The sequence below is a fragment of the Palaemon carinicauda genome, chromosome 19 (genome assembly GCF_036898095.1).
Source record: "Palaemon carinicauda isolate YSFRI2023 chromosome 19, ASM3689809v2, whole genome shotgun sequence".
In the NCBI taxonomy this organism is placed as follows: Eukaryota; Metazoa; Arthropoda; class Malacostraca; order Decapoda; family Palaemonidae; genus Palaemon; species Palaemon carinicauda.
In genome coordinates, this window is record NC_090743.1 from 109788570 (window position 1) to 109815601 (window position 27032).

Sequence of the window (27032 nt, forward strand, 5' to 3'; positions counted from 1 at the left end):
CCCTCTCTGAGTAACTTCACAGACTGTACGTCTGCGCCCCTGTTCTCCCAGGCCTGCCAGTAGTTCTTGAGCCTGGCTCCCACTGCTGTCTGAAGAGGATGGCAGTCAGACTCTGCCTCTAGAGGACTTGGAACTCTTTTGCTCCCACGTTGACTTCCGGCACGAGCACCTCCTCTGCTGGAGGCTCTGCCACGAAAGGACGGGATGAACCTAGAAGCTGGCGTGTCCATCCTAGGTCTAGGTACGGAGGGCAAAGGTGTGACTTTGCGTGCGGATGAAGCCACCAGGTCATGGGTGTCTTTCTGGATCAAGGAGGCAGCAATCTCCTTGATCAACTCTTCAGGGAAGAGACACTTAGAGAGTGGAGCGAACATCAGCTCCGACTTTTGACATGGGGTGACTCCAGCTGATAAGAAAGAGCAAAGGTGATCTCGCTTCTTGAGTACCCCAGACACGAAAGAAGCCGCAAGCTCACTAGAACCATCCCGAATGGCTTTGTCCATGCAGGACATGATGAGCATGGAAGTTTCCTTATCCGATGGGGAGGTCTTCCTGCTCAATGCTCCCAAACACCAGTCCAGGAAGTTAAAGACCTCGAAAGCGCGGAAAACTCCCTTCATAAGATGGTCCATGTCCGAAGGGGTCCAGCAAATCTTGGAGCGTCTCATAGCCAGCCTGCGGGGAGAGTCTACTAGACTTGAGAAGTCCCCCTGGGCAGAGGCAGGAACTCCCAAGCCGAGAACTTCTCCCGTGGCATACCAGACGCTAGATCTGGAAGCAAGCTTGACCGGGGGAAACATGAAGGAAGTCTTTCCCAACTGCTTCTTAGACTGCAACCACTCTCCCAGTACCCTTAAAGCTCTCTTGGACGAGCGAGCGAGTACGAGCTTCGTAAAGGCAGGAGCTGCTGACTGCATGCCTAAAGCGAACTCGGAGGGAGGTGAGCGTGGTGCTGCAGACACAAACTGGTCTGGATACAAATCCTTAAAGAGCGCAAGCACTTTCCTAAAGTCTAAGGAGGGAGGCGTGGTCTTGGGTTCTTCGATGTCGGAGTGTTGGTCGTCAAGATGCGCAGCTTCGTCATCATCAGAGATACCATCGTCTGAATGTTGAGGAGGAAGAGGCAACGGAGTGGGCTGGACAACTGAGTCCGGCAGCACGGGTGCATGCGTGGCTGCACTGGACCCAACATCATGCCACTGTTGGTCAGTCTGAGAACTGGCAACAACCAAAGCTGAGTGGGTGCGCAAAGAGTCTACCCCCGACTGTGGAAGGATAGCGGAGACCACCGTGGGTTGCGGAGGCTGACGCACCGCGTCAAAACACGGCAGCCTAACTCCACCCTCCTGTTGTTGTGGTAGCTCACGCACGGCAACGGAGTTCTCCGTGCGTCTGTGGGAGTCAGCATGCGTCTGGCAGGGTCGACTGCGCATGGGTGGAGGAGCTCTCACAGCCGGAGTGTGGGAGCAGGCAGCCGCAGCGTCTGCTGGGCGCACAACCGTGGCAGGTTGTAGGCAAACGGGTGCATCGTCAACCTTCTCCGCAGTCGGAGTGTGGGAGCAGGCAGCCTCAGCGTGAGCTGGGCGCACAACCGTGGCAGGTTGTAGGCTAACGGGTGCAGCGTTAACCTTCTCCGCACGAAACTCCTGCATAACCGCAGCTAACTGAGTCTGCATAGACTGCAGTAAAGACCACTTAGGGTCTACAAAAGCGGCAACAGACGGAGCTACTGTCCGTTGTGACTGAGGGTCTAACACAGCGGGTGCGGCAACAGACGGAGTTACTGCCTGTTGCGGTACCACCTTGCCTCTCTTGGGAGGTGTGCAGTCGTCGGATGACTGCAGCGAGTCCGAACTGACCCAGTGGCTACACCTGGGCCGTTGGACTAGCTCGGAAGGGACCTTACGTTTAAGAGGCCGTGAGACCTTGGTCCATCGTTTCTGTCTAGAAACCTCTTCCGCAGACGAGGAATAAATGGGCTCACTCGCCTTCTTGTGGGTGGGACGATCTCGGAAAGATACGTCCGAAACCACGGAGGGTACGTCTGTACGCTGATTAAAGCCTGTCGAACCCTTTGGTCGTACGACATTGCTTCTCCCCTGGGCTTGGGAGCTTGCAAGAGGTCCCGGACTGGGAGGACGACAGGCACGAACAGACGCACCCTCATGCGTAACACTGACACTTTTCACTGCACTGACACTCACTTCACTTCCCACTGCACTTTTACCTTTCAACTCTCTGACATCAGCCATGAGTTGATTGCGGTCATTAGCCAATGACTCGACTCTCTCACCTAGAGCCTGAATGGCACGCATCATATCCGCCATTGAAGGTTGATGAGAGCTAGCAGGGGGGTCGGGTGCAACCACTACAGGGGAAGGAATAGGTTGAGGGGCATGGGGAGAGGAAAAATCAATAGAGCGAGACGAACTCCTCCTGAGCCTATCCTTCTCTAGCCTACGTGCATATTTCAGGAATTCTTGAAACCCGAATTCCGAAAGCCCAGCGCATTCCTCACATCGATCTTCCAATTGACAGGCTTTACCCCTACAATTGGAACAAACGGTGTGCGGATCGATAGAGGCCTTCGGAAGACGCCTTGAACAGTCCCTAGCGCTACATTTCCTGTACTTGGGGACTTGAGAAGGGTCAGACATCTTGAATTAGTCAAAGGGGGGAATTCAAAATCTATCCAAGTCGTCAACAAATAATCCAAATCCAAAAAAAGAATGCAAGGAAGTATTGAAGATAACTTCTGCACAGCGATAGCTAATAACTAGAGATGAATACTTCACCAAATAACGTGAAATTCAATCGAGAAAACAAGAGCGTATTCAGTAGGTCTTGCCGGTGGCACGACAGAGAGAAAATTGGTTCTGTGTTGACATAGAGTACTTGAGTACCTACTCGACAGATGGCGCTGTTGATGTACACCCCCACCTGTATAGCGATCGCTGGCGTATTCCGCCCGTAGGTTTTTCTGTCGGGCAGCAGAGCTGACAGCTATATGATCATCGGGTAAGTTTAATATTGAAAAATGTATGTTTTCCAGTAGTAAATGATGTGATTTAACGGAATTTGACCTTCATTTCAACCGCAAACAAACAGAACAACCAGTTCGACTAACTTTAAGTAGCCGAACTGGTTGTTGTTGTTGCGGATGAAATGAAGGTGAAAACTGGTTATATCACTTTATTTTCAACAGGAAAACATATATTTCCTGTTAAAATGTTCAAATTCCGTCCTCACTTCACTCATCAAGAACGTATGTATTGCGCACGCTAACATTAGCGATGTAACGCTAACACTAGCAATGTTACAATGTTACGCTAACACTAGCAATGTTACGCTGACAATGCTAACGTTAGCAATGCTACGCTAATTATATACCCTTTACACAATATATAAAAGGGTACAAAACCTAACAAACCCACCTAACCTAACCTAGTAATTCCTAGGTCACAACCCCTAGCCGGGGCAAGGCCCCGGACCCCCTTCCCAGGTCACAACCCCTAGCCAGGGGCAAGCCCCAGACCTCCTTCCCAGGTCACAACCCCTAGCTGCGGCCAAGCCCCCGGACCCCCTTCCCAGATCACAACCTCTAGCAAGCCCCCGGACCCCCTTCCCAGGTCACAACCCCTAGCCGCGGGCAAGCCCCCGGACCCCCTTCCCAGGTCACAACCCCTAGCCGCGGACAAGCCCCCGGACCCCCTTCCCAGGTCACAACCACTACCCGCGGGCAAGCCCCCGGACTCCCTTCCCAGGTCACAACCCCTAGCCAATGTTCTACTTGTAAATATATAAAATTAAAGAAATTAACGACTTACTTTTATGACTGCTACGACGAAACTTATGGGTCACCGGGGTGTTTTGACTGTGACGTCTTAACTTCTGTATATCCACATCACCGTTTCTTCTTTGTCTTAGCTTAGTACTGCACTTGGGACACTGTAAACGTTGGGGTATTACATTATGAGATTTAAGAAAATTATCAACATTGGAGTTCACCGAAATGCTTTCAAGTATGGATTACTGCAGTCGTTACAAGTTTCTGTATTCTATAACTTCAATCGTAAAATATGCAAAAAGACGTCACTTGAACTAACAAAGACCTGACTTAGACAAAGATTTCCACGGAAAAGTTTGTTGGAAGGCGCGGGTTGGGAAATATTAACCCCCCAGCGCAAACTTTCCATACGTATGGGTTCGTGATTGGTTAACGGAAAAGCAACGGAGTCTAGAGAGTAAACATGAATGAACCAGAATGGGAAACTTGTCCAGAGCAAGTGTTTATGTGAAATCTGGGCGTGACAAGGTAATAACAAAATGTATAAAAGTTATATAGCAAGATAAAATGGAGAGTATGAAAAATATTTAATGGGAATATAAAATGAGGTGATTTTATAAGATACCGGATAATAAAAAGAGTAATTCTTGGGTTAAACGTGATATGTATACGAGGGTATTACATAAAAGGAATGGTATAGTTGTACTGGATCAAGTCCAATGCTTGATCCAGTTGAATATTTAAATGTGACAGGTAGAGAAGAAGTAATTCTATTGGTGGAGGAGGAGTCTATGCGCAGGTGGAAGGAGTTTATGCGTAGAAGGTCGAAACCTGCTATGTACAAATGAACGAACACGAGCGACTACTACCGACCCGTAGAATGTCAAAAAATAAATGAAAAACGCTGCTGTCAGTATGTTCCGCTAACATTACTAATGTTAGATTGCGCAGCTCAATATTACCGTATTTTTTCATCGGTTTATTATACATCCAAGAAGGTAATGTATAGAGAAGAAAAGGCTTGTTTTACCAATATATACTGTTTCCCCAGTACGTTTTCCCCACCCAAAACCTTGAGTTCCCACTGGGGGTCACCCACTATTGTTGATATATATATATATATATATATATATATATATATATATATATATATATATATATATACAGTATATATATATATATATATATATATATATATATATATATATATATATATATATATATATATTTCTGAAACTATTTAATTGCGATGGGAACGAGTGTCATTTTCGAAGAGCGGAATTTTTTCTATAGAAGAAAGTAGTTTTTTCCCTAGGTTACATTACCCTGTAATACAGTACAATAATACCGAAAAAAATAGTTTTTCCCTAGATTACACTGCCCCGTAATACAGTGCAATAATACCGTTATTCCAAATAGCTTACAGATGGGTAACAGCTAACAACTTTGGCCGGGATGAACTAACTTTCCCGGTAGGAAAGCAGCCCTAACTCTTACCATAAGCTTACACAGCTCTTAATGTACTCTAGTTATGTTCGCCTACTGTCATTCGAGAATAATGAAATAAAAGGATACGCCACAGCAGGAGGTCTTCCACTCGTTTGGCTCACAGTTTCTTCTTCCTCTGAGTCCATACTATCATCAACGTACTCATCGTTATCACTCATGAATGTGATTTTAAGGCAACGGATGAAAATTAGTTACACAGCAAACCTAAGGCAAAGACTTGGCCTTTCGATTGTTTTCAAGCAGATGTATGGTTCCACCTTAGACTCATCGAGTGATCTGTGTTTACAATTTCGACTGTCTGTCGTGTGACGTCATAGTTGCTCTTCTCTAATTTTGTCAAACGAATCGTGAAAAACGAAAACGAGCAAATATATTGAGCTGATTTAAATTCCTGTGTAGTTTTATTTAAACTGCAATTACTTAAATGTATTTAAACAAGAAAATTTAAAAAGCACTTAGAAGACAAACGTAATTTCCCATATAATAAACATTCTTGAATAAGAAAATTATAATGAAATTATCTCTTATTAATAAAATTACCCAAACACTGAGTTTTGCAGAAGGTAGATTATGCAAATTTAATTCAAATAAGGGTTAGTATAACGAATTTTATATCATGTGTTTTATGCATGTACCTTTCAGGCGTCCACCTATGATTCTTTTAATGAGAAATGACCTTTATACTTAAAGCTGAGCTTTTGCTAAAGGTGGTGTTGCGCACCAGACAATTATTTCTGATTCCCAGAATGTCAAATATGCCTACATGCAGTAATGCTAGTTTTATTATCAGCATTGCAGCACTGGTCACTATAACTGATCTGATTACAACAATCTGAAATGCAATTAGACTTGTGGAAGCCTTTCTATAATCTTGTGAAATTTACCTTTATAGAATCGCCTGTCTGCTCTATGTATAGCCTACGTTTAGGGCATAAAGGAAACCATACATAAGAGGGATTTATAATCACCAAAACTTAGTATATAGTCCATTTTTAATAATTGATAAAACACTAAACTAATTGGACAGCTACTTGGAGAAAACCCAGTGAAGCAGCAATAGACATAAATAAGTTATATTGCATTCTAAATGGTATAATGGGAAATCTAAATAAAATAAAACTACCAGAGGAGTACAGTGACTATGAACTAGCGGATATTTTTCTGTTATTGTTTAGAAACAAAATATAAAAATAATTAGGTCATTTACAAATATTCAACACCAGATACAGGAATAAAACCAACGAGATTCAATAGTTTAACACAAGACGATGTTACCAGGATCATCAAGAGAGCAAAGAAAGCAAACTGTGCGATCGATCCAATGCCAATATTTGAAGTAACTGGAGAAAGAAACTTTTTTAGTTTAATCCTTATAATTACAATAATAGTCAATGCAAGCATCGATGAGCGCAAGTTTCCCAAATCTGAGAAAATTGCTATAGTAACGCCGTGGTCTGAAAAGTTATCTAAATTATTAGGAATTAATTTCATATAGATCTATTACGATTCTATCCTTTATTTCAAACGTGCTAAAATGCGTAATTCTTGAATAACTAGACCTAATTAGTCACTCAGAAGAAATAGAAGTATTGCCAGACAACCAGTCTGCTTACAGGAAATTATACTCTACGGAGACGGCTGTCTGTTCTGTTGTAAAAGATATGCTGGAAATGATGGATGAGAACAAATGGGGAATTTTAATATTACTTTATCTCAGTGTTCCTTTGTATACAGTTGGGCATGAACTGATAATAAAGGATATACATTCCATCGGTATTGAAGATCAAGCTTTTGAATACTTAAAAGACTACTTGGTTGACAGACCCTACTGTGCGCATATTGGAAACTCTTATTCATCATATAAACATTTAAACACAGGGGTATCTCAGGGGAGTGTACCGAGCCTAATCTTGTTCTGTATCTACACTATTGGTCTTCCGAATGTACTACAGTTATGGAGTGAAGTTCAGATTATCTCCAGACGATACATAATTTTACTTCTCCATAAATTATATAGGTGACACTGTTAAAACTAAGCACTGAAAACAGTCGTTTATAGTTACTGGAACGGTGATGAGAATCATAACACTTGAGTTTGTATATTCTAATAGTTTAATTTCATCATACAATTCAAACAAATTCTTAGGCTTTTCATTCTTAGTTAGAAAGCAACTCTTTGTTACACCTATGTGTATATCCTTATAAATATGTACTATGGTAGACATTTTCTCATTTAGAAAATCATTGGTACAGTCAAGTGCATTCAACGCTGCTATCAGTGACATATTATAAGTGAACTTATTGTCAATCTCAGAGAAAAATCTGTCATATATCAAAACAGAATCTTTCCTGGTGCCTAACTGCTCACTCCGCAAAATAAGATTGCGGGCACTCTATCGCATAATAGATAGGTGCAAAGCTTCTCAGCTTATTATTATTATTATTATTATTATTATTATTATTATTATTATTATTATTATTATTATTATTATTATTATTATTATTATTAGCTAAGCTACAACCCTAGTTGGAAAAGCAAGATGCTATAAGCCCAAGGGCTCCAACAGAGAAAAATAGCCCAGTGAGGAAATGAAACAAGGAAATAAATAAACGATATCAGAAGTAGTGTAAAATCAAAATAAAATATTTGAAAAAAATATTAACAACATTAAAACAAATATTCATATATAGACTATAAAGACTTATCAGCCTCTTCAACATAACAACATTTGCTGCATGTTTGAACTTTTGAAGTTCTACTGATTCAACTACCCGATTAGGAAGATCATTCCACAATTTGGTCATAGCTGGAATAAAACTTCTAGAATACTGTGAAGTATTGAGCCTCATGATGGAGAAGGCTTGACTATTAGAATTAACTGCCTGCCTAGTATTACGAACAGGATGGAACTGTCTAGGAAGATCTGAATGCAAAGGATGGTCAGTGTTATGAAAAATCTTATGCAACATGCATAATGAACTAATTGAACGATGGTGCCAAAGATTAATGTCCAGATCAAAAATGATAAATGTAATAGACCGTAAGTTCCTGTCCAAGAAATTAAGATGAGAAAAAGCAACTGAAGACCATACTCGAAACAAGGTAGAATGGAAGAATTAAAACACTTCTTCAGAATAGATTGATCACCAAAAAAATCTTACTAAAAGACTTTCTCAATATATCTTTAATTAAGCTCAATTTACCTGTACCATAAATAAATTAATAATGAAATTCTCAATCTTTACTTTCATTCCATTCTACCTTGAAATTAGCTAGGATAACACCTTGCTATCATCGTTTTTGGAAACCTATTGTGGTCACTTTGGACCTTTTAAATTCTTCTTTCATATGTATTGCCCTACTTATGTATGCAACCAGATCCCTGGTAGGATTTTGCAACATACCTACACTTATGTCTAGTTTCTTTAACTGTCCTAATTTTGGGCATGAAAATAATTGTTCTGTTATATCTTCATCTTTGCTAAGGTCATACAAATCATCTGCGTATATTCCCCTAAAATTTGTTTTTAGATTGAGCATATTCAATCTTGCTTCCATTACAATGGTTGCCTTATCCAGATCCATTTCCTGATATAAAGCTGAGGGCCATTTCCCTGTATCCTTCTATAAATCTTAATTTTTTCACCCATTTCTTCTTTCCTCTATCTCGTCCATAATTCTTTCCTTAATTTCTATTTTCATGGTCCTCTTTCCTCATTTTTTCAATTCCCATTTCATATTTACCACAAATTTCTTCAATGCTGTACTCCAGCACTTTTCATATGGATTCTTTAGCTGAGCCTCAATTTTTTCTCCTTCTACTCTATTTTCATCATAGTTTATGATGTTATGGAAGAGTATTAATCTTTTACATTCTATTCTGCAAGGCACTGGCCATATTCCTGTTTCTGCCCCAATATGGAGTACTTGCAGCTTGATCATTCATATTTCTTATCATCCTATGATACCTCAGGAGCAAGACTTGCATTGCCGCCACTCATTCCTACGGCTTTGTATTGTCACCAACCATTCCTACAGCTTTGTATTGTCACCAACCATTCCTACAGCTTTGTATTGTCACCAACCATTCCTACAGCTTTGTATTGTCACCAACCATTCCTATAGCTTTGTATTGTCACCAACCATTCCTACAGCTTTGTGTTGTCACCAACCATTCCTACAGCTTTGTATTGTCACCAACCATTCCTAGAGCTTTGTATTGTCACCAACCATTCCTACAGCTTTGTATTGTCACCAACCATTCCTACGGCTTTGTATTGTCACCAACCATTCCTACAGCTTTGTATTGTCACCAACCATTCCTATAGCTTTGTATTGTCACCAACCATTCCTACAGCTTTGTGTTGTCACCAACCATTCCTACAGCTTTGTATTGTCACCAACCATTCCTAGAGCTTTGTATTGTCACCAACCATTCCTACAGCTTTGTACTGTCACCACTTATTCCTACAGCTTTGTATTGTCACCACTCATTCTTACAGCTTTGTACTGTCACCACTCATTCCTACAGCTTTGTATTGTCACCACTTATTCTTACAGCTTTGTACTGTCACCACTCATTCCTACAGCTTTGTACTGTCACCACTCATTCCTACAGCTTTGTATTATCACCACTCATTCTTACAGCTTTGTACTGTCACCACTCATTCCTACAGCTTTGTACTGTCACCACTTATTCCTACAGCTTTGTATTGTCACCACTCATTCTTACAGCTTTGTACTGTCACCACTCATTCCTACAGCTTTGTACTGTCACCACTTATTCCTACAGCTTTGTATTGTCACCACTCATTCTTACAGCTTTGTACTGTCACCACTCATTCCTACAGCTTTGTACTGTCACCACTTATTCCTACAGCTTTGTATTGTCACCACTCATTCTTACAGCTTTGTACTGTCACCACTTATTCCTACAGCTTTGTATTGTCACCCCTCACTCCTACAGCTTTGTATTGTCACTACTCATTCCTACAGCTTTGTATTGTCACCATTCATTCCTACAGCTTTTTATTGTCACCACTCATTCTTACAGTTTTGTATTGTCACCATTCATTCCTACAGCTTTGTATTGTCACCACTCATTCTTACAGTTTTGTATTGTTACCATTCATTCCTACAGCTTTGTATTGTCACCACTCAATCTTACAGCTTTGTATTGTCACCATTCATTCCTACAGCTTTGTATTGTCACCACTCATTCTTACAGTTTTGTATTGTCACCATTCATTCCCACAGCTTTGTATTGCCACCACTCATTCTTACAGCTTTGTATTGTCACCATTCATTCCTACAGCTTTGTATTATCACCACTCATTCCTAGGGCTTAACCTTTGCAACTGTCTGATAATAGTAAGACCATCTTGTAATAGCAAATCTTTCTAATGTCAAAACATGCAGGTCTTCTGTTTTCTGTGTCTTTGGAAAGTTGGTACCTTTTATTTGTTAGTTTTAAATATGTAAAGGGTGATATTAATTGACATTCTTCACACAGTCGCCTAGTGCTAAATTGAGTCTGTGGGTATTATTATTATTATTATTATTATTATTATTATTGTTGTTGTTGTTATCATTGTTGTTAATGTCATTATTATTATTATTATTATTATTATTATTATTATTATTATTATTATTATTATTATTATTATTATTATTATTATTATCCTACTTGGAAAAACAGATTGGTGTAAGCCCAAGACTCCAACCGGAAAAAATAGCCCAGTGAGGAAAGGAAATAAATAAACTACAAGGGAGGTAATGAACAATTAAAATAAAATATTTCAATAACAGTAATAACATTATAATATATAAATCTTTCATATATAAAATATAAAAACTTAAAAATAATAAGAAGAGAAATATGTATGTATGTAGGCCTACACTACTTGTGAAATTTTATCTTGTAGTGCTTGGACGCCGCCACTGATGCTTCCATTTGTGACACTCTCCCTATCCTAGCCCTAAGTCACACCGTTTGATCAAATTAAACCAGATTTTTCTCTCTCCTCATATACAAAATCAGTGAAATTGCTGCTTCAACCTTCTCCATGAGATATTTACCAACGACACGTTCCTTCACAACGCCTTCACTAAATTACCTAACAAGAATAACCAAGTGTTCTTATTTTGACAAGTGTTTTTGTCTTATCGACCATGACAGGGAAAAAAGTGAGCTGATTGTACTTTCGCATATATTGTGTATTTGATGTCTGAGTTCCAATAAATATTAAGTCACTCTGATACTGAGTAGTATTATGCCCATAACCTATATTATTATTATTATTATTATTATTATTATTATTATTATTATTATTATTATTATTATTATTATTATTAATGGCTAAGCTACAACCCTAGTTGGAAAAGCAGAATGCTATAAGCCTAGGGGCTCCAACAGGCAAAATAGCCCAGTGAGGAAAGGAAACGAGGAAAAAAATGAATATTTCAAGATTACTAAAATAAATATTTTCTATCTAAACTATAAAAACTTTAACAAAACATGAGGGAGAGAAATTAGATAGAATAGTGTGCCCGAGAGTATCTAGATTTTTCTTTATAGAAGGATGATATTATGCAATTTATGCCTCATTACCCTCTTTATGGCCACGAAATGACAATCCTTGCCTTTCCAATAAAACAGAAACTTTCAAAAGAAGTTTTACATGTTCCCTCTATAAAAAGCCTCAACCTCCCGTTGTCTGACAAAATATAAAGGCGAAGCTACAAATTGGGTGGAACCTGCCTGAATACCTTTGAAATGAGACCAAGCTACAATCCAGTTAATGTGTATCTTGCTAGGCTGGTGTTGCTTCAGCAGAGTGCTAATATCTTTCCATTTCTTTATTCCAAATAGTGTGGCAAATTCTTTCCACACGATCCTCTGTCCTCATACAATTGACAACACTGAGCTTACCAAACAATTCTTTTTCGCTCAATGGGGTTAACTATTGAACTGTAATTTTCCAGTGGCTACTTTCCTTTCGGTAACGGTAGAAGAGACTCTTTAGCTTTGGCAAGCAGCTCTTTTAGAAGGACACTCCAAAATTGAAACATTGTTCTCTAGTCTTGGGTAGTGCCATAGCCACTGTACCATGGTCTTCTACTGTCTTCTACTTGCTTGAGGGTACACTCGTGCACACTAATTTATCTTATTATTATTATTATTATTATTATTATTATTATTATTATTATTATTATTATTATTATTATTATTATTATTATTCACAAACTAAGCAATAACCCTAATTGGAAAAGCAGGGTGCTATAAGCCCAAGGGCTCCACCAGGAAAAAATAGCCCGGTGAGGAAAGGAACCAAGTAAATAATTAAGCTACAAGAGAAGTAATAGACAATCACAATGAAATATTTTATAAACAGTAACAACATTAAATTAGATCTTTCATATGTAAACTATTAAAATTAAAAAAAAAAAATCAAAAGGAAGAAAAATAAGATAGAACAGCATGCCTGAGTGTACCCTCAAGCAAGATAATTCTAATCCAAGACAGTGGAGGGCCATGATGCAGAGGCTATGACACTACCCAAGACTAGAGAACAATGGTTTGATTTAGGAGTGTCCTTCTCCTAGAAGAGTTGCTTACCATAGCTAAAGAGTCTCTTCTACCCTTACCAAGAGGAAAGTGACCACCGAACAATTAAAGTACAGTAGTTAACCCCTTGGTGAAGAAGAATTGTTTGGTAAACTTAATGTTGTCAATCAAGTGTGCGAGGACACAGGAGGGTGTGGAAAGAATAGCCCAGACTATTCTGTGTATGTGTAAGCAAAGACAAAATGAGACGTAACCAGAGAGAGGGATCCAATGTAGTACTCTCTCGCCAGTCAAAGGACCCAGTATTTCTCTAGCGGTAGTATCTTTTTTATAAGTCTTTATAGTTTATATATGAAAGATCTGTTTTTTTATGTTGTTACCTTTCTTAAAAATTTCAAAATTTCATTTGAATTGATCATTACTTCTCTTGTGGTTTATTTATTTCCTTGTTTCATTTCCTCACTGGGATATTTTTCCCTGTTTAAGCCCTTGGACTTACATTATCTTGCTTTTCCAACTAGGGTTGTAGCTTAGCTTGTAGGCTGATTAATAATAATAATAATAATAATAATAATAATAATAATAATAATAATAATAATAATAATAATAATAATAATAATAAATCCAGGGTCTTTCACCTAGTCCCTCTCTATAACCATATAGAATAAGCATGAAAACGATGACCACAATCAATAAAACACTGTGACTAGCTGGCTGACAGGACATTAATCTATTTGAGAATAAAGTGAATAGATGTATAGGCTCTTATAGAAAACTGCCTTGGCTTAATATTTTAATGGGTAACTATTATAAGTTATTTATTATATACAGTATATTGTTCCGAATATGTTAGAAAATAACGAATAGAAAATGAACCCATCGTTATACTTTAACTTTATACATGTTTTTGTGAACAATGTCCTTATAAAAATTATATATATATATATATATATATATATATATATATATATATATATATATATATATATATATATATATATATATATATATATATATATATATATATATTTATATATATATATATATATATATATATATATATATATATATATATATATATATATATATATATATATATATATACAGTTTTCTTATCACTGATTTGGAGGCTCCTAGAAAACTCTGGAGGGGGCACCGCCCCTCATTGTCCCCCACAAATGACGGTCCTGTTGAGTTTCTCCATGATATTAAATATTTTCAAAGATTTTATGATAGAAAATTAAACTAAACTATAGCTTAGGACGAGAAGTAGACACATTATTGCTGAATACGTTTCGACTCGATCGTGTCTTAGAATATAGGACAAGGAACATAGGTCAACGTTTTAAAATTTAATGTCACATATTTAACTATAGTCACAGGCACATTTATGGGACCGTGCTAGGATGGCTGGGTACAAGCTGTTATGACTGTTGTTCTTAGCTTTAGTTGGACTTGTGCCAGCATGGGTGCTTTCTTCTTGAGTCCCAGTATTCATAGGAGTAGAAAAGATAACTTTTCTGACGTGGTCCATCAATTGCGAACCTATGGATTACATGTCTATCATTCAATGCATAGCTGTAGCATTAAATTTATCATTCCAACACCTACATACAAGTTCATGCAATCGCCCATTGTTGATTATCCTTAAATTGAATTGTATACAATTTTCAGTTAAATTGATGGCGGACGCTGAATAGGTCGTGACGACATAGCTTACAACTAACCAATGTGATGATTTTGTTTCTAATAGTGACGTAAGGAGTGACGTCAACCGTTTTTCTCATCATGGAGCCGTTCCGCAAAATAAAAAATTTTCAATAACAAGTTAAAAGTGGAAAAGATTACGTAATATGATAATCTAATGTTATTTACAGACGTATAATAATTTTAAATTCTTGAAATATACTCTAATAAAATGTAATTCAACCATGCTACCATCTTTTGTACCAAAACGTACAACACAATACTAAACCGAATGGATTTGTTAGCTGTAACCGTAGCGACCAGTCCCTGCTGTTAAAGTTTCGTCACTCAGTTTCTTATAGTAAGTCGTGCGAGAAAGGTGTACGTCTTTTCGTGCTGATATTTACATTGTTTTCCGCCTGCCCTTTTCCATTATTATTGTAATTTTGGGTCGCAAACATGGGAATTCTCATCGCAAAGTTATGGAGCCTATTTGGAAATGAGGGTGAGTGTTCAAAATATGGCATATTTCTTTTGTTTACTTCGTCTTCAGAAGTGAGCTTTCCATACCATAAGCTAGCCTTAGAGACCAGCTCACTATTTCTTGTCATTCTTGTTTACGGTGCCAGATTTTCTTGTTTATCTCGGTTGTTGGCCTAATTTGTGTGTTTATCGTGTGTTATTTGTTTGATGCAACCGAATCTAGGGTTGATTTGTTAATTTCCAAACTAAGACTACTGTAGTGAACCGTAACCATAGGCTGGCTTGTTAGTTTACCTAGGCCAGTGTTTAAGGCAGGCTTAGATAGTGCTTAATGTAAACAATCCTGAGAAATATTGGGGTGCCTAGTGTGTAGGCCAAAGGTCTCGAAAACCGACAATGGCTACTTTTATATTTTAGATTTGGGCTGGACTTTGGAATGGAAGATTTGTAGATCAATGGACCCAATTAGATATATAAAAGTAGAAATTGGTAAAATTACGGTTTTTTTATTTTTAAACTTCGTTCAGGGCAACATTTGGTATTTTTGTAGAGAATTACATGGCAATGTAACCTAGGAAAAGAACTACTGTTTCTTATAGACAAAATTACGATCTCTTAAAAAATGACACTCGTTTCTGTCGCAAATGAATAGTTTCAGAAATATATATACATCTATATCCTACGATAATGGGGGACCCCCAGTGGGACCTCGGGGTTTTGGGTGGGGAAAACATACTGGGGAAACGAAATATAATTGTTTTCCTTTAGTAAATAACGTGAATTAAGCGAATTTGATGTTCATTTCAATCGTAAACAAACAGATCAACCAATTCGGATAGCATTGAGATGCACAGTGTCACTTCTCTCACGAACGAACGATAACATTAGCAACGTTACCAATAATACAGTGTTACCAACGTTGGCGTATGGTACACAGAGTTGACATTACTAAAGATAGTAATGATAGATATTTCCATATATTAAATAATTTCTCCATATAAGTTTTACTCAATATATAAAAAGTACAAAAAGGGCACAGAACCTAACAAACCCACCTAACCTAGCCTAGTAGTATGACAGGTCACAAAATAACTTTTGATCTACATCGGACGTTGGCAGCACTGGTTAATGTATTTTTGCATGCCACAATCTTTGTAACGGCGCCTCCAAAGTTTATCCAGATATACTGTTTTGTATTTTCCTCCGGTTATTATAATTTCAAGAAGGTAATGTATAGAGAAGAAAAGGCTTGTTTTACGTTTATATATCGATTCCACAGTATGTTTTCCCCACCCAAAACCCCGAGTTCCCACTGGGGGTCCCCCATTATTGGAGGATATAGATGTATATATATTTCTGAAACTATTAATTTGCGACGGGAACGAATGTCATTTTCGAAGAGAGCGTAATTTTTTCGATTAGAAACAGTAGTTTTTTTCCTAGGTTACATTGCCATGTAATTCACTACAATGAAACCCAACATTTTCTATTATAAGAACTGGGTAAAATTGTAGTTCCATTTTGAATAGAAAAAATAGTTTTTCCTGTAGAAATTAATGTGCTCTCACTGAATATCATTATTTCAACAGATAATAAACCGAAAGCCCATTACACTCTAAGAATGGGGATTATTTAGAAATGTGATGTTTTTGATCACGGATAAAGAAAAACATCAATTTCTTATGTTTTGTCAAGCGGTAAATGCTGAGCTTGCGCACCCTAACCTCATTAATTATTATTTCTTAGATAATTAAGTTTTTATATGCAGTGACATTTTTCTATAGGAAACACCTGTATTTTAGTAGAAAAGCTTTTTCCATCCATAACTACAAGAAAACAACCAAAAACTGCCTTTCCTATAGGAAAACTGATACTGAATTTCGAATCCATGTCACTTCTTACCCAAATTGCAATGCAGTTGACTGATGTAGGAAATGTCTGTTATGTTAGTAAGCAAGTCCATTCGAACTTAAAGCTGATCCTATGTTATATTTATATGAGGTTATGTTTACAAATTGACATTGAATATTGACAAACTGGACACTTGCCGTTTGATAGTACGTACAGTACAAAGTTACGAGCATAACTGATGCTCACCAGATGGAAATATAAAATAACGAAGAAAAATCACAAAAGTAAACACGTTACTGTAATTGTATCTACACGTATAGTACATACATACATATACCAAGGCACTTCCCCCAATTTTGGGGGGTAGCCGACATCAACAAATGAAACAAAAACAAAAAGGGGACCTCTACTCTCTACATTCCTCCCAGCCTGACAAGGTACTCAACCGAGTTCAGCTGGTATTGCTAGGGTGCCACAGCCCACCCTCCCCTGTTATCCACCACAGATGAAGCTTCATAATGCTGAATCCCCTACTGCTGCTACCTCCGCGGTCATCTAAGGCACCGGAGGAAGCAGCAGGGCCTACCGGAACTGCGTCACAATTGCTCGCCATTCATTCCTATTTCTAGCACGCTCTCTTGCCCCTCTCACATCTAGCCTCTTATCACCCAAAGCTTTCTTCACTCCATCCATCCACCCAAACCTTGGCCTTCCTCTTGTACTTCTCCCATCAACTCTTGCATTCATCACCTTCTTTAGCAGACAGCCATTTTCCATTCTCTCAACATGGCCAAACCACCTCAACACATTCATATCCACTCTAGCTGCTAACTCATTTCTTACACCCGTTCTCTCCCTCACCACTTCGTTCCTAACCCTATCTACTCGAGATACACCAGCCATACTCCTTAGACACTTGGTTAATGATTTAGCACTAATTATTCTCTAATAGGCCTTTGCTCCGCTGTTGGTTCCTTTACTTGCAATTAAACATTATATTATTGCTCCTTTGTTATGGGCATGCTTTGCTTGTTGCATTGTGCCCATTATTCAAGTAGGCAAGTATTTTCCTGGACAAAAATTGTGACCCAACCACCTATACACTACCTGACAGCCTGGATTAACTGGTTATTTGGGTACGAGGTGACCTGATCCCAATATTTTAATGCCAATGTTAGGGAAGTGGTGTAGGAAGGACTGGCCCCCTCAACATGAATAAGGGCATTAGGTTGGCTTATATGGAATGTGAGGTTTTGAAGGTCACTTATGCTGGTTAAGATATAGATATTTACCTTTCAAGCTTTATTCCATAGTTCCATATTGTATACCATTGTTTTTACTATGAGGCTAATGCATATTAGCTTTGGCCCTTAGGATTTTTTTTTATATCTAATTCTATGAAGGACACCTTTTGGAAACCGCTATTTCTTGTAAGTTTTTGAGTAACCTTGTCTATACTATCATTCATTTTGAATTCTGAATCATTTCAAGATGCACTCATTCTGAAGGAACAACCTACTGTAGCTTAGTCACATTTTTTATCAAGGTACAGTATTTGAAATTTGGACCTTTGAGTGGGTGAATATATTGTGTTAGGACAATTAGTTTGGCCCATTATCTCGTGTTGTTATACATGGTGCAAATGACATGGCTATTGAACTGTTGTTAAGTAGATGTTGCTAGAGGAACAATGGCGTGGCAAAACTTATTACAAAATATACAGGTCTATACTGAAAATTGGATGGGTGTTTTTGTTTTCTGTATTTGTTAAAAAAAAAATTTTTTATTCTTACGCAGTTACAAACTTGAGTCTTTTTAAATAGGTTACTCCAAGTCTTGTTTTCTACAACCAGACATTCAAAAAGAAAAAGGGTTTGGTTCCATCATAGTAGGTTGTTAGGCAACCCCAGTCCATGATGGCTCCATGCTCTGCTGCATAGCTCACGTCACTTCTCTCCATGTCATCCTGCTAAGAGGAGGCATCCCCTCCTCTCTCTACGACCACGACTTTTGCATCCTTTGTGCATACCCTTATAATGCTTAGTGCTTGTGTCTTTTCGTTTATCACTGTTACTAGCTGTGCTATTATTATTTCTGAGTTACGAGTGATTGCATTACAGCTAGTACATCATGCATCCGTGTCCCAGCCGTTACGGGCGCCTCTGTGGCACCTTCCTGAGTCTGGTAGATTTCGATCTGTACCCCATTTGCCCATCATGCCTTGGTACCATAATACTGTCCTGTAGGGAATGGCCGTTCTCCCAGTGGGAGAGATGTTCTTGAGACAAGAAGCGAGCTAAGAGAGATCATTCTTCTTCCAGCAATAATAAGAAACGCAAGCTTGTTTCTACATCGAAAGTTATTACCCACCCTGGTCCTTCGTGCCGGGTGCCTGCTGAGCCCCCAGTCAGGGAAGATGATGGCCATAGGTAGTAGGTTGGCCAGGGCACTAGCTGCCCGTTGAGATACTACCGCTAGAGAGTTTCGGGATCCTTTGACTGGTTAGACAGTACTACATTGGATCCTTCTCTCAGGTTACGGTTCTTTCCCTTTGCCTACACATACACTGAATAGTCTGGCCTATTCTTTTCAGATTCGCCTCTGTCCTCATACACCTGAGAATTGTTTGGTAATCTCATTGTTGTCACAACACTGAGATTACCAAACAATTCTTCTTCACCAAAGGGGTTAACTACTGCACTGTAATTGTTCAGTGGCTACTTTCCTCTTGGTAAAAGTAGAAGAGACTCTTTAGCTATGGTAAGCAGCTTTTCTAGGAGGACACTCCAAAATCAAACCATTGTTCTCTAGTCATGGATAGTGCCATGGCCGCTGTACCATGGTCTTCCACTGTCTTGGGTTAGAGTTCTCTAGCTTGGGGTACACTCGGGCACACTATTCTATCTAATTTCTCTTCTTCTTGTTTTGTTAAAGTTTATGTAGGAAATATTTATTTTAATTTTGTTAATGTCCTTAAGATATTTTATTTTTCCTTGTTTCTTTTCCTCACTGGGCTATTTTCCCTGTTTGGGCCCCAGGGCTTATAGCATTTTGCTTTTCCAACTAGGATTGTAGCTTAGCAATTAATAATAATAATGAATTCTGATGATTTTATTAATTTCATATCACCCAGTATTGATGTCATGCATAGTAATCCCAAATCGATGCTTGTGGCTGATCCTTTGTCTACAGCCGCTGCGTTCCCTGAGCCGTATCCAGTCCTAGTATCCTTGGTACCTGATTACTGTATTCTGTTATGCATAGATCCCCCTCGCCTCCCACTAGTGTGTTGAGTGGTGAGCCCTGTATGGTTGATTGTGCCAGGGATGACATCGCTCTTGAAAGTACAGTATCTCCGATTCAAGTTTCAAAAGTTTCCCCATGTTCCCGTGTGCGGAACCCTAGAGTCGAAACTGCCAATTCTCCTTGTACAGTAGTAGTCTTGTTAAGAGGATGTTTTTTACTATCTTCAGCACATTCCCACGATCCAGGCTTGCCTCGTACACTCAGGGATCCTTGGCACCACTCTCTTTGTAAGAGTTCTTAGATTCATCCCAGAACTCCCCAGCATGTTATTTTGAGGTTGATCAGACCGCTGCATCTGTGTCCACAATCCCAGCCTTGGCCATGCCAAATTGCTCTTGACCTTTGATCTAGTTTCAAGGAGTTGATTGTGACTAATAAACCTTTGTTAATCTTGCGCGTTTAATCCATTCACAGATTAGCCAGGTCAAACGTACGTCTATCAAGTCTGTGCACACTACCATCTCTATGCATGATGACGTCACTTCATGCAGTGATATTCCTCCGCTGGTTGGTCAGGCCAGCAAGTCTGCATGAATTGCTATGTCCTCCCATGATAACGTAACTACACTATCTGCTGCAGTAATTTAACTCGTAAGGATACTGCTCTTTGTGGTAGCCATGTTGTTTTGTCACTTGATTACTCACATTATGACTGCTACCACTTCTCAGGCTCATTTACGAACGGAACCATCTAATGGCCGTGTTTCATCGTCATCTTCGGCTCATTATAACAGACCCTAAGCTTATAGCCACCAACAGGCTTATTTTCATAACCCTAACACCGTAAGCTATTCTAGTAACATCCGTTGCTTTACCTAGCCAACCTCCCCCTAGCTCTCCGACTAATGTTCGTAATGCTTCACAAGTTATGCACTCTCTGGAACGGCAAGAAAGATACTTTTCTGATGAATCTTCTTTTCAGTTTCAAGGAGTGAAAAGGGTGCCAGAATCTTTTCCCCGTTTCCCAAGTTTAGCACTCCATCAGAAGCAAATGACTTTCGTTGAGCGTCGTAGATTCACAAAATGAAAAGCTATGGAGAAATCCTTCCTCTCATAGGTCAAGCTCAGAAAAGGAGCTCTTTGCTTCGCCCTCGCATTCTGCTAGAGGTAGACACCTTTATGACAGGGGTGAGCTGGACTCTTCCCGTCCTTTCTCCGCCTCCTCTTCTCTCCACACACTGAATGTGATGGCCTGGTGGTAGCATCCTTGCCTGATGATTGCCAGACTGGGGTTTGAGTCCTGCTCAAACTTGTTAATTCCTTTGCTTGCTGCAACCTCACCATCCTTGTGAACTAATGATGGGGGTTTTGGGGGAGCATATAGGTCTATCTGCTGAGTCCTCAGCGGCCATTACCTGGCCCTCCCAGGTCCTAGCTAGGGTGGAGAGGGGCTTGGGCACTGATCATATGTGATATGGTCAGTCTCTAGGGCATTGTCCTTCTTGATGGGGTAGTGTCACTGTCCCTTGTCTCTGACATGAGCGACCTTTAAACCTTGAAGGGAAAGAAAAGTTGTCCAAGGTAAAGTTAAAAATCTTTACATAGCTGCTAAGGTACAACAACCAATTATCCTGAAAGTGGAACCACCACTTGACCATGATGTAATACTGTAACTATTAATGACTCCATAGAGCCTGTTACACTCACTGGCATCAGCTCAGCTAATGTTTTTCCTACCTATGCCAACCTGAGTCATTTAAGCTTGCAAGTCTTTGACCAGGAGAGAGTGAAATGAGCCATGCAGTGGAGCATGGTGCCGCCATGCACTGGGGTTGCCTTGCAACCTGGTATGATGGAATTGAACCCTTTTTCTTTTTCATTGTCTGGTCGTAGAAAGTGAGACTAGGAGTAACCCATTTAAATGACTCAGGTTTGCATTGCTAGGAATTTAGGAAAGATACTACCACTAGAGAGGTGTGGGGTCCTTTGCCTGGCCAGACAGTACTACATTGGATCCTTCTCTCTGGTTACGGTTCACTTTCCCTTTGCCTACACATACACCTTGGTAGTCTGGTCTATTCATTACATATTCTGCTCTGTCTGCATATACCTAACAACACTTAGATTACCAAACAATTCTTCTTCACTCAAGGGGTTACTGCGCTGTAATTGTTCATTGGGTACTTTCCTCTTTGTAAGGGTAGAAGAGACACTTACTTATGATAAGCAGCTCTTCTAGGAGGATGACACTCCAAAATCAAACCATTGTTCTCTAATCTTGGGTAGTGCCATAGCTTCTGTACCATGGCCCTCCACTGTCTTGAGTTAAGTTTTCTAGCTTGAGGGTACACTCGGGCACACTATTCTATTTTATTTCTCTTCCTCTTGTTTTGTTAAGTTTTATCGTTTTTATAGGAAATGTTTATTTTGATGTTGCTGTTCTTAAAATGTTTTATTTTTTCTTGTTTCCTTTGCTCACTGGGTTATTTTCCCTATTGGAACCCCTGAACTTATAGCATCCTGCGTTTCCAATTAGGGCTGAGCAAATAATACTAATACTGTACTAAAATTGTATTAAAATTCTGTCGTGTTTTCCCATATTTCATTCATTTTTGCATGAGCAATTAGCCTTATTTCTTTTGGAAGTGTGCCAGTTAAATTAGTAAGCTTCAACTAGTTATGGGAGTTAATGGTCATAGAATTATTAATTTTATTGTCATTATGGGTAACGTTCCGGCTTAGACTTTGGCTGAGTTATGTGTTTAATCTTATTAGGGTATCAAAAAATAAGTATTGCCCTACAGTACTTTAGCCTGATATTCTCTTATATCTTAATTTCAGCTTCCTTGCAGTTATATACTGTATATGAATATATATGTAGGCCTATGTATATATATATATATATATATATATATATATATATATATATGTATATATATATATATATATATATATATATATATATATATATATATATATATATATATATATATATATATTATATAGCTCATTTATTCTTTACCCACACATGCACCGAATGGTTTGGCATATTGTTTCCACATTCTCCTCTGTCCTCATACACTGAGATTACCAAACAATTTGTCTTCACTATAGTGGTTAACTAATGCACTGTAATTGTTCAGTGGCTACTTTCCTCTTAGTAAGGGTAGAAGAGATTTTAGCTATGTTAAGCAGCTCATCTAGGAAACGGACACTCTGAAATTAAACCATTGTTCTTTAGTCTTGTTTAGTGCCATAGCCACTGTACCATGGTCTTCCATTGTCTTCGGTCAGAGTTGTCTTGCTTGAGAGTTTATATAGGCTATGAAAAAAGTATATTTTAATGTCACTGTTCATAAAATATCTCCTTACTGGGCCGTTTTCCCTGTTGGAGCCCTTGGGCATATAGCATCCTGTTTTTTTTCAACTGAGCTTGTAGCTTAGCTAGTAATAATAAAAATAGTAATACATTGTGAAGAGCAAAATAAGACTGCTTGGTGTAGTGAAGGTATACTAACTATAGTTACTTCTGCCAACGAAGCTGGGATGAGGTTGTGTTTTCACCCCTGTTTGTCTTTTTGATTGTTTGTGAACAACTCTCTGGGCACAATTTTACTCACATAGTAGTGAAACTTTCAGGGATTAATTGTTATGTTGAGACGTGGAATTAATTCAATTTTGAAAGTCCTAGGTCAAGGTCAAACAAAAGCTCGACCAGACTTCAATTATGCCTACGGCTAAATAGATTATAGGAAAGGCAAGCTGGTTTCGAATAATCTGCCGTGATGGAGGTCTGCACCCGGGGTTCTTTTCTAGTTGTGTTTGATTTCTTTAGAGTGAATTAGTATTCTCATTGTATCCGTTGCTTGCAAAATGCTCATAGTTAGCTTATTCCTGAATCAAGTTATGTAGGCTACGTTGGCTGCAAGCATAATTACGTTGTGTGTTTTACGCATGTTTCCTTAATCACTTTTATATATACAGGTAGACATATATAATTGAGAGAGAGAGAGAGAGAGAGAGAGAGAGAGAGAGAGAGAGAGAGAGAGAGAGAGAGAGAGAGAGAGAGAATTTCTGGTTAGAAATGCGTGACGTGCACATTCTGTATATAGCCAAGTGGAAGTACAATCATGGTCTTACGTATGATTTGATGTCCAGTGCATTGCTTATGGGGGCATGTTGCACAGAGTCATGAATGGAATTTGCTGTATTTAGCAATGAATCAAAGGTATTCTGTTTAGCTGACACTCTGTGATGAATGATATTTAAAATGTATTTATCAGCATTTGAAGTTTATTTGTACAGTATTAATGTGTTTGCCTGAGCTGGTGATCTATTATTAAAGATTTACATCATAAACTTAGGGCACCTGATGTGATAAATTATTATCCTATAGTCTATACAAAACGGTATACCATGTATAATTTGTTTGATTTCTTGATTGGGATAAGCAAGGTCGGATTGTCACCTTTGATATTCTCATTACAGCGTTTGTTGATGACCTTGAGTTGAACTTGTTCAATAAGAATTAAGATGTGTAAAATTTGCTACTGGAATTTTACTTGGTAATTTATTGCTTATTGCGGTTATCGTGTATGAAGGTGAAGCAATATTACTCGGTATTAACTTAGAAATATCGATGTGTTATGAAAGCACTCGAAACTACACGAGAGAGAGAGAGAGAGAGAGAGAGAGAGAGAGAGAGAGAGAGAGAGAGAGAGAGAGAGAGAGAGAGAGAGAGAGAGAGAGAGAGAGAGAGAGAGAGAGAGAGAGAGAGTGACTCATGTAACCAGTAATTTCAAATTCTGTTGTGAAGTGTTAGAAGAATTTAATTCTTGTCTATATTTGGGGTTATTGTTTAATGGAAAGGGGGGATCTAAGAAACTCTCAACAAGAATTGATAAACGGGTACCGTATCTAGAGCTGTATTTATGTTCCTGTCAGTACAGGGAGGAGGAATTCTGTTATCACAAGATTTAATGATAGAATTTTTTATGTGGTTTCTATAACTTATGACAGTGGAATTTGGGGACTTATTGAGTTAAGGATAATGGTAAATTATATCTTTAGTCTCTGGAGATGTGTGTATTATCTTTTCATGTATTGAATCTTATATGGCAATTGGACTAACCTTAGTCATGTGATTCATGATTGCGTCTTAGAATTGCACTTACGTAGTAGCCTATATGCTATAAGAGAAGTAATAAGCAATTAAAATATTTCCAGAATGGTAACATTAAAATAAGTTTTTCATATATACGCCATCAAAACTTAATAGAAAATAGGGGAAGAGAAATTAGATAGAATAGTGTACCTGAGGCTATGGCACTACCCAAGACTAGAGAACAATGGTTTGATTTTGAAGTGTCTTAGAAGAGCTGCTTACCATAGCCAAAGTATTTCTTCTGCCGTTTCCTACCATTACCAAGTGGAAAGTACAGTGTAGTACATATATATATATATATATATATATATATATATATATATATATATATATATATATATATATATATATATATATATATGTACTAGTACGTTAGTTACTCCAATTCCTTTGTACGTATGTTGTACCCAATATATATATATACAGTATATATATATATATATATATATATATATATATATAGAGAGAGAGAGAGAGAGAGAGAGAGAGAGAGAGAGAGAGAGAGAGAGAGAGAGAGAGAGAGAGAGAGAGAGAGAAAGAGAAGTGCATTCTCTAAAGAAAGGAAGAGGAATAACTAAATAAAGGGTGACTCTTGACTAAGTAAAAAAAAAAAAAAAGACGGAGAGAGTAACAAAAGAAAGGAGGCGAAACCCTAGAAAGAAGAAAAGGGTTATGGGGAGTGGAGTGGAGCAGGGTCTTGTCTCAAGCAACCTGGGTCGTGTTGGGCGGAAGTGCTCCGAAGCCCTTCTTTTGTCCCAGAAATTAGATAGATATTAAGACTTCACGTTTGTGACTCACTTATTGATATTGTGATTGTTCGCTTTTCCAAATAGGGTTGTAGCTTAGCAAGTAATTTATATATATATATATATATATATATATATATATATATATATATATATATATATATATATATACAGTATGTGTGTGTGTATGTATCTTTGAGTGTGGATGCCTTAACGTGGTGAAAGTTTGTGTATCACCATGATCAGCAAAGCTGTACAGGGCTACCCATACTAGGTTGGTTTGCTTTGAGCAATCAGACAAATCTCCCACCGTCACTAGTCCGCACTGGCCAGCGTGTTAATGAAACCTGGCCAAACCCCAGCCATGATTTGACATGTCTGATGCCTTTGTCCTGCAATGGACTAGAAATGGCTGCATTTGTTGTTTGTGTTTTTTATTTGTAGTTATATATATATATATATATATATATATATATATATATATATATATATATATATATATATTGGTGGTGTCAACGCGTTTCCTAGAGGAATGTTTGTATTTTCGTAGTTTCTTTATATTTTCCTCCGTAAGTATTTAGGTAAAGAAGCGATGATTTGAATGTTCTTTTTTATATTTATTATGATCATAATATAAAGACCTCAATAGTCCGTATAGGTCCATTTGAGATATTCTTTGTCTGTCCCTTTACAGGTAAGTTAACAGTGTAGGATGGTCAACAATTACTGAGATTCATCATCGTCATCACCATCAGTCGGTACTAATCCACTGCAGGACAAAGGTCTCGGACATATCCTCCCGCCTGTTTATGATCTTTTTATACCAGTCTATACTAGCATTTTATTTAACTTGTCAATCCATCCTGTATATATATATATATATATATATATATATATATATATATATATATATATATACACACACACATATATATATATATATATATATATATATCTTTTATTTACATACAGTCGACCAATCAAGGTTTGGT

The 27032-nt window shown here is 38.3% G+C and overlaps 2 protein-coding genes across 2 annotated transcripts in view; one reads left to right on the forward strand and one right to left on the reverse strand.

The window, feature by feature from the left end:
• The window catches only part of LOC137658725 (uncharacterized), a 57030-nt gene extending 51433 nt beyond the window's left edge, over nucleotides 1-5597 (reverse strand). The window contains exon 1 of the mRNA XM_068393729.1: nucleotides 5363-5597. Within this exon, the coding sequence (XP_068249830.1) occupies nucleotides 5363-5454 (92 nt within the window). The 5' untranslated portion in view covers nucleotides 5455-5597. The remainder of the gene's footprint in view (nucleotides 1-5362) is intronic.
• The window catches only part of LOC137658724 (LHFPL tetraspan subfamily member 2a protein-like), a 195568-nt gene that overhangs the window by 113610 nt on the left and 54926 nt on the right, over nucleotides 1-27032 (forward strand). The window lies entirely within an intron of this gene.